The sequence below is a fragment of the Teleopsis dalmanni genome, chromosome 2 (assembly GCF_002237135.1).
Source record: "Teleopsis dalmanni isolate 2A chromosome 2, ASM223713v2, whole genome shotgun sequence".
NCBI classification, from domain to species: domain Eukaryota; kingdom Metazoa; phylum Arthropoda; class Insecta; order Diptera; family Diopsidae; genus Teleopsis; species Teleopsis dalmanni.
Window position 1 is genome coordinate 11,486,751 of NC_051847.1, and position 10,155 is coordinate 11,496,905.

At 27.4% G+C, this 10,155-nt stretch overlaps 1 protein-coding gene across 1 annotated transcript; it reads left to right on the forward strand.

The window, feature by feature from the left end:
* The first annotated feature begins 2,833 nt into the window (after window positions 1-2,833).
* LOC119673936 lies at window positions 2,834-3,600 on the forward strand. The gene is made up of 3 exons (XM_038085053.1): window positions 2,834-2,837; window positions 3,179-3,294; window positions 3,403-3,600. The coding sequence occupies exons 1-3, from the start codon at window positions 2,834-2,836 to the stop codon at window positions 3,598-3,600; spliced, it is 318 nt and encodes a 105-aa protein (XP_037940981.1).
* The last annotated feature ends 6,555 nt before the right edge of the window (window positions 3,601-10,155 follow it).

Here is a 10,155-nt window from a genome sequence, read left to right on the forward strand (position 1 = left end):
TTTATAATAGAGAATTAATAATAAATTTTTCCAATTATTATTTAGTACAACATCAGTCTCATGACTCTGCATAAGGTATACATTTATCCATAACCGGTAGATTTGAAAACATTAACCAGGCGATATTTACACTGTAGATGAAAATTTTAATGTATTGAAATGATAAACTCTGCTGCTAGAACATAAAAAATAATAAAAATATTTGTTACTGTCAAAGCATTTTTGTGTTATTTTTTAAAACTTAAATATTTTTTCTTCAATTTAAATATTTAATATTATAGTATTTAAAATACTCATTTTTAATTATTTATGTTGACTGAAAGCTACTACAATATTTGAAATAAGTTACCGGCAAGATTTCTGTAAACTCTTGTAGTTCAATTGTACTTTTTAGCAAACAATAACTCAGTATTTATTAAGTTTTATTTCACTAGTAGTACTATCAGCACGATGTAGAAATGCCGTATTTTTTTTTTAAATACTTTTGCCGAGACTATATTAGCATAACGAAGAACACTCTGATTTCATTCGAAAGTTGTGGTTTTCACGATCAGCTATAGTCGAGACACTCTACCCTACCGGTTATTTTAGTATCTATTATATTTATATTTATTCTTTTTTTTCTCTTATGGCCAAATAAAGCCAGATCATTATCCGGATTTGTGACAATAACGTAGCGATTTCATTAAAAGTAAGTGAAGACAATACTGTTTTTAGTTGATGAAGTTTATTATATATTATAAAAAAAATTCATATTGTTAATTATTTAACAATTATTGCAAAGCTGCTGCTAGCAAAATTAAACTAAGCATAAGCTATGGGGATTATTATTAAAATATTTTTGACTCTTATTGCCATTCTTCAATAATTTCGAATATATATGCATAAATTTAGTAAAAAATTAATAATAATAATTTGTTAAAATACAAACACTAAAAATAATAAAACATTTCAAAATTTCATTTTTAATCTTCACTAATTTTTAATGCTATGGATATGATAATGTGCATAGAATGAAAGTTGAAGTTCAATGAGTTCGTGCTAATTTGTATCGACTTAATAAATTATATGCTAAATTATATGTTCTTATTTACAAAAAAAAAAAAACAAAACGAAGCCGATACGTATAATAAAATGCATTGTAAATTTTTAATTGAAAAGTAAACAATTTGAAGTCAATTTTCCAGTATACAATATTTAGAGGCATTGAACATTTGCAAAAATAAATCTAAATATTTATATAATATTTGCTTCCTCTCAAAATAAAAACTCGCATCCCCAAAATAAAAAATTACACAAAAAATAATGCTTTTATGTTAACTTTTTAAATAAATTGAATGAACGAATTGGCCGTAGTCAAACCGAAGCACTCAACCCAAAATCGGAGCGTGTTGAGCGTGTCTGGAGGCATGTCTATGAAATAATTTAGTTGTTAATTCCATATAATTCCGGTTTTTAATTGATGCCTCAAAGTAGCTATAAACATATATAAATAAACAAACTAATCTTATGTGTAAGACGCACATAAATAGATATAACCACATAGGAGTACGAGCATCTAGATGAGGAATATGTAGCTACCCGCTCCAGAGCAACGCCTTTCCCAGATGAACTTTTTTCAGGTGAATCAGTTTTCAGTTTTATAATTTTTTAATGAGTGCAATGCCGTGTGCTCTACACAATGAAATTATTGAAATGGACTAAAGCACCAGATGACTGATGTCTGCCTTAATGTATAGACAGTTTTTCTGAATATCAATAAATCAATTTCCATCAGCACAAACATCATCACCACAAAAATACAACAAACAGAAAACAAACAAATTGAGAAGGGAAAAAGCTGATTTTTCTTAAATGAAAAACTTTAATGAAAATTGTTTTTATTTTTAGTTTGGCAACAAATTTTTTATGCCATCATCTGCGTGAAAAATCTTTTCACACAGATTGGGGTCAAATATTGCCTCTGCTGATCATAGATGAAAAAATTTTCACAAGCACTTTAGGTACCTCAACAACCCAAAGGGCACTTAGCAGATATTCACGCTTGTACGAATAATGAAATTAGTTTAAATTTATTGTACCCAACAGAAGCGGAAATTCAAGCATTTAAAGCTTGTCGTCGTTTGGTGCTTGGATGTCTGTCTCCTATGGAAAATCCATTTGGCATTGACCTTCCGTTTTAAAGTACAACATTTTTATTTTAAATTTTTTTATACTTAGTAAAGTTTAATGAAATAAATGAAAGTTTATTTACTCTATTTCTTTTTGATAAAATTAAAACTACATCGAAAACATTCTTCCATCGAGGAAGAAAACGATGTACAGTAAATTCCGTACTGTACATAATACGAGTATTTATTGCTGTAAAACCCCTAAGAGTTCACAAAATTAATACCATAAAGTTTAATTTATAAAATATGGTACTACTTATATATACAAATTTAATAAATATGTAGTATAGTATAAAGTAAACAAAATAAAGTTTTGTTACCAATAAGGATTTAACATATGTTAGTCCATTTACTCTTGATATTTCAGAAAACACAATGCAATTCTAATACATAGAATGGCATTATTACATATATTAGAAGAGCAAACCTGAGCAACAAAATTTAATTCTTTGAAAATTCAACGCTGCGGTCATCAACCTATGAGATCTTATGTGACCTTTTATCACTTTTGACAAAAGTTTATATATACATGTGTAAAGCTTGTAAAGGAAGATATCCCTTGCCAATTAATTGTTTCTCTGTTACGCGTTATTTTTAAACCAAAAAAATATGAAATAGCTTTCCACTGCCATTATCTGTCGTAAAGCAATGCATAGAAATATATGGGTACATACATAACCATAGATATAGATAAAGATATAGATATAGATATAGATATAGATATAGATATAGATATAGATATAGATATAGATATAGATATAGATATAGATATAGATATAGATATAGATATAGATATAGATATAGATATAGATATAGATATAGATATAGATATAGATATAGATATAAATATAGATATAGATATAGATATAGATATAGATATAGATATAGATATAGATATAGATATAGATATAGATATAGATATATATATATATGTATATATAATTAAAATATATATATATAAATGTGATATAAATTATTTTTTGTATTATTTTTTATTTCTTTTTTAGGTGGAAGAGTGGAACAAGTGGACATATCGTACAATAAAACAATGGACATACATACAGCACAGAAGGAATTTTTTAAAGCAATGAAAAATATCTCCGTTGACTATGAACTGCGAAAAGTAAGTGCATTTCTTATGCATTTTAGCATATTAAATCTATAGGTTGTGTACTTTTATCGGTTCTAATAACCCTCGAAATATTATTTATTTTTTCTTGATTTTTTTCAGTACGACATTAAAGAGTGGAATGGTAAGCTAATTAATACATTACGTTCATACCAACCGGCAGTTGAGTCACTGCTGAATAATAACAAATCGCTTGAAGAACTACTAAATCCAGAGGAGCCTTGGAACTTTTGGAATGCCATGTTTTATTGTGGCACGATTTATACAACTATAGGTGAGCTAAAAATTTATTTAATATAATTTTAAATTGAATTTTATGTCATTGAATTCACACGTGTAGACGGACGTGTGAATCTTTAATCTTTTACACCTCATCATTTAGAACACTTGCTCATTAGTGCAAAACACTGAAAGAAAAATTAGATTCTTTAGGCACTGAATTGAATCTGTGTCAATAAATGCGAGGTTCAACGAATTCTGTCAAAAACTACATCAAGAACATTTCTAGTGCGAAAACTCCCACATAGTTAGGAACGATTTTGAAAAATATACTTTATAGCAAAAAAAAACATATTTTTAAGAAAAATGTTAAGTGTACAACGCAATACTCAAGCCATTAGCGCCAAGATTTGCGTCTCTGGGGACATAATATAATAATTTAAAAAATATATATATTTATAATTATATATTTTTTTTTTCGTTTTTTGAGTAAATCTTATAAATATTTTTCTTTATCATTTTTATTTTTCGTTCTTATTAAAAGTATTTTTAGCATTTCTCCGATTTTGAATTCGAAGAATTTTGTAAAATTCATAATACTTTGATAATCAAACAAAATAATGTCAGCTGTATTTATCTAAATTATACTTTTTGTTTGTTAAAATTTATAATAATAGTAGTTTTCTTTCGGTCCTTGCTTGTACATATTTTTCAAACTAAGATCTCGTATAGCAATTCCATAAAGACTAAATTATGTGTAGAATTGTATAGCTCTTGTCTTTATAATAGATTATAGATTATAATAGATTTCTGTTTATCAGTCTTGTATAAAATAATTGGAGCTAGTAATAAAAGGTTAAGATACCTAGAAGTACATGTATGGTAACATCAAATAATAATTAAGCTGATAATTGAATATTCTGTAAACTTTCTTCAAGCGTATATCGATCAAAATTAATACTAGATTATCGAAAATACCGATAGACTGTTTTCAATTGACGATCAAATTTATAGATAGATTATCTAAGTTATCTATAGCCAATCGAAGTTATTGATAGATTATTAAAATTATTAATGAACTCTTAAAACCATCGATAGACTGCCAAAAGTGTGTAACAGACGTTCCAATTATCAATTATGGTTTGCAATAAATGTGGCATGAACATTGGCTTCCAATACGTCCAGAGCCGCTGATTTGTCGACATAGACCAACGTCTTAACATAGCCCCATAAAAAATAATCGAGGGGCGTTACATCACACAAACGAAAGACCAACAGGACCACTTCTGAATATAAAGTTTTTACCAAATTAATTTTGCAATAAATCGATTGTTAAGCACGCTGTATGGCAAGTTACGTCGACTTGTTGGAGTCAATGTCGTCGATATTTAGTCAGCATCGCTCGATAGTGCTCGTCATTCACTGTAACTGTAGTTCTCGTTGCCACCAGCGTGTAAACCATGTAGTTGTTTGACATTCTCAGCTGTCAAACCTTAGTTATCGATATCGATAGTTCTCATACAGCTGGAAAAATACCCTGTATAATACATTTCTGATCATAAAAATGAAATTAATTATATAGAAACACAAACTGATGATTCACTTCAATAAAAGTTTATAAATTTTGCAATAATATAAATAAAACCTTAACATTGTGATTTAGAAACTAAAAATATATTATATCGACTTCGATCACAATGAATAAAAATTTATAAGAACTTCAAAACGAAGATGAATTTTATAAAAAATTATATATTATATTATTATATTATTCATTATTTATTATTAAGAAATGCTTAATATCGTCAAATATAATATAATTACTATTCATACAAATATATTTATATTTATTTGGGCTCGTTACCTTTTAGATTTGCAGATACTTTTTATTCATCTAAAAATAAAATTCCACAAACTCTTGAATGCAGCCATTTCAAATGTTTCAAAATAAAAATTATTTGAATCATTTTCAGTAAATTTAAGAAAGACATTCAAATGTTGAATTGTTTAGAAATCTGCATAAATTAAGCGAGTTCATCTATTTAATGCTTCCACAAGATAATAAACTGCAAATTGCAACTGCAACAGATTGTTTACATATGTCGAACAAGTGCAACATTGCGGAAAAAATCCATTAAATCAGACATTTTCATTAATTATGGCATTTTTCTCGTATACGTAGTCCGGCAGTGACAAATTACTTAAGTATATTCATAAAATTTTCAAAATATATCAATTTGAAGTGGCGCTGTCTATTTTCGTTTTTTATTCGATATTTATTTTAGAACGTAAAGCAGATAAACTGATTATCTTGCTCCCGCTATGATACTTAAACTGTTAGAAAGGCCCCAAATCATAAAAAAACATTATAGTATTTTTTGTTACTGGATAAAGAAGAGACAATCCTATAGTAATGGAGATTGCATTTAAAAGTTCTTGGTTATGATTTTTGAAATAACTATTTAACTATTTCGGATCTGAAAGAGAATAGATTATTATTCCTTTCTGCTCACTCGGTATCCAATATCCTAGAAGATTCATAAAAAAAATTATATAATTTTAATTTCTTCCATATAAAATTTTTAAGTAAACAAAATGCCATGCAATCCATGTATGGGTCCATAGCGTTTCCTTAGGAGTCCTGTTTTTAAATTTCCAACTCCTTGTAAATAAGTATTACAACTATATACTAAGTGCTGATATGATACTTAATAATGTTTGTGTTTATGATAACTAAACCCATTTTTTTTCTTTTCTGAGATTGTCGACAGGAGTTTCTAATAGTCATTCGAGATTCTCGAAAAACAGATAATACAGCTGAAAATCGCCGCAAAAACTAATAACTTGATTATTCTTTGTGCGTGTCTTAATATAGGTAGCAAAGAGAGAACTTCTTGTTCCAATGCATGCCTGCTTATATGGTAAAATAATATCTGCTTACAAGGGACACAAACTACCGATTTTGGTTATACCCAAATTAATGAGTTTCCTAGCTCTAGATGTGATTATAAATGTGAACAGATTCAATTAATCTTTTCACAAATGATGTCATAGATTTTATTAATCACATTTATTTTATTAACTATTTCATCAGCATATTTGGGAATATTTATCGACGACTTTCAGTTTAAAATAAATTTTATTAAAAAAAAATTTAATAAATTATAATTTAACATCAATTGTGACGACAGTGACTATTTTACTAAATAAAAACTATTGGATTTAATAGAGAAGTTTTGAACAGTAGAGAATAGCAACAACAAAATGTTTAATATTTTCTTTTTGACTGTTTAATATGTTTAATATTTTCTTTTTGACTGACCTGCCGGCTTTGGGTCAGTTGATTTTGACTTGATGCTGACTCTGAGCGTCGAATTTGGCAGGGTACGAGTTTAACTCTTCGTACTTGTAGTCTCAAAAATTCCAAGACTACTAATGATGGGTATTTGGTAATACTCGAAACAGCCAAAAATTCATACTGAAATAGACTCAGTTAAATACTGCTTTAGTATGAAAATTTTTATACTATTTTTATGTGCAAATATGCAATTTAGTTTTATTTTTAAAAATAAAAAATACACAACAGCGAATAAAAATATTTAATATAAGTCGAGTGCCAAAGCAATTTTTGAAAGTAAAGATTTTTATAATCCATAACATTTATATAAATATTTTCACATTTTGTATTCAGATACAAAAATAAATTTAATATTTTGGTCGCAGAAACTGAAAGTTTTTCAACAAAATAAATTTATTTATAATATTGGAACATTTATTATATTTTTCTAAATTATACAATAATTCTTATTAATGACTTTCACTCACAGTTGTTGTAATTAGTATTTTGCACTTAAACTTTTATACATTATATACATATATTTATATGAATATATAATAGTAGAAATAATTTATATAGATACAATGCCCTTAAGTCAACCTGTTTTTATAAAACAAATTAATTAATAATAAAAATGATATTTACCCACAATCACTTCGTCCTTTAAGATGTATTGAAGTATATATGGTATTGACTGAACAGAACAATATGCTTTAATTCTTTATACTTGAAATAATGATTTTGAGAACCTCACATCGGTCCAAAGAATCCATATTCCCTTTTATATAGATTCCACATTTCCTGATTATTAATAGTAATATTAAAACATTTTATAAACAAATTTTTAAAAGTAATTTGTTTATATCATTATTTTAATTTTTATTTTATTTTATTTTCCTCAATTAGAAGTTATTTCAATTCATTTAAAATTGTAAAATTAAGTTTTTGGAATCACTTTTGAAAATGCGGTCGTAAAACAATTTTGTTGGAAATTTGTCAAATGTGTTGAAAAACTATTAACGACTTAAAGATAATTTGCAGATACATAAGATCGACACATGAAAATGTTTATTTTATAATAAACAACACTCATTTCAAATTACTTAGCAAAAATAATTTTGAGGATTGATGATGGATTTGTCATAAAATAGTTGCACACATTGATATGACAGTACACAGTGGAAACATTCAGGATTTAATTAATTTAATTTAAAACCTACATTCACTTATAACACAAATAGATATTATTTATAATTAATAGATTCGACATGACAACCGCTCAAAAACCCAATTCCGTCATATTACACCTTCCCAATCAACGCCTGGTATTGGTTTTACTTTAAAACTGTAAAGGCAAAATCTTTTAACATTTGATTTTATTCTCTATATATTTATCCTTTGTAGAGCAAACGTCTTACAATTTTCCAAATTTTCCAATTTTGCCTATTTCCAGCGATATATCTCTTTGTTTCATTGTTTATGGTTCTATAAACCGTAAACAGTATAATGAATTATATGGATTATACCCAGCACGATATTTTTCTAAATATATAACTAATCTAATATATAAAATTCTATATCCTGATATAGTTTACTGACTCACTTACTCTACCCCAGTTTCACCTATGGAAAACGCCATTAGATTACTCTAAAAATTTTCGATTGGACAACAAAATTTGACAGATCGAAATCAAATCTAGATTGAATCCAGATTAAAAAATCGAAAACGTCATAACATTTTTGTAATAGTGTTAAAAGATATTCATATTTTTCATAAAGGCATAGGTATATCAAATCAAATCACACATTATTTGTCAAGTCATATAACATATCTGTTAATTTCGAGGTAATCTTGCTACTCTGGCAAAATATCTAGAGTGTTATAAATTAAGTGTTATACAGTAATCTTAAGTGTTATACAGATTTATCGATCGAGAATGAAAATTGCTCTTAGCGTGAATCTCGATTACAAAAGTTACCTCAGATTCACCAATCGAAAACGCCATAAGTCTTACAATAATAAGCGAAGGCAAATTTACGAGTACTTAGAAACCAATTTTATTTTTTATGGTAATAACATCTGTAAACTTTCAACATTGGTAGAATACCATTGTCAATTTAACATAAACAGTCAGACTTAGAAAATGTTTTAGTAAAAATTATTTATTATGAACTACAATGATTAATGATCCACACATTGTCTTGGCAGTTATGTATAGTTTTTTTAGTCTGATACATTTTTTTTATTTTTACGAGTTTCATAGTCATTTTTATTTTTAATTTGACCACAGGTAGAAGATTGTATATGCGTAAACAATAAGAATACCAAACTTCAGCTTCAATACTAATTAAATACCTTAATTTCAATACGAATGTCTTGTAAAACATAAGAATTATGAAATGACTTAGGGCTAATGCTGGAGTCTGCGTCATTTTTAATCTTTTCTCATATTTATTGTTATAAATAAATTATATACATACGTATAATATAATCTTTTTAATCAAAATATAATAATATGTAGTTTAAAAACACAAGAAAAAGTCAAAAAATATCGAAATATTTCATATAAAAAAGCAGACAAAATCATTTAAAATTAGTATCAGCATCAGTATGAGCATCACTATCAGTACGAATGTCAGTATAATGATCAGTATGAGTATCAGTATGAATATCAGAATGAGTATCAATATCAGATTCTGTGTCATCATCATTATAAGTATTGTTGTGAGTATCAGTATCAGTGTCCGTATCCTTGTCTCTACCAGTTTCGGAATAAGTATCGTTATCGTTATGATTGTAGTCATTACAATCATTATCGGTATTCTCTATCAGTATTATCAGGATCAGTATTAACATGGTGATAATGATACAGAGCATCAAACTACTTTAAATATTTTTTCGTTTCATAGCTTTAATGATTTACATATAAAGAAAGGAAAGAAAACTTTACAGTTTAATACAAAGGAAAAGTATTTTACAGAAGCTTTTAGAAATATAAAAGTAAAGATCAACCGACATCTTACTTTAATAAACATAATAATACATATTTATAACAGTGTGTGTTAGTGGTGAAGAAAGGAACGAGTCTCCAACAATTAGCTAAAAAAGTCGTTTTGAATCCACTTAACCTCGTAATAGTGGGTAGTAGAGAGAAGGTCAAACTAGACCCAGCCAAAGGCATTTATAAAGGCAAGAATCTGGCCAATGCTAATGCTTGAGATATCGCCGTGTGTGTTGAAGAAGGGGGCTCTCAGAAACTTAAGCCTAGTTCTGGCCAAACCCGGACATAAACACCTAA

Coding starts and splice junctions, on each gene's coding strand:
- LOC119673936 (XM_038085053.1), top strand. Junction 3,295..3,402: donor TTGACTATGAACTGCGAAAA/GTAAGTGCATTT, acceptor GATTTTTTTCAG/TACGACATTAAAGAGTGGAA.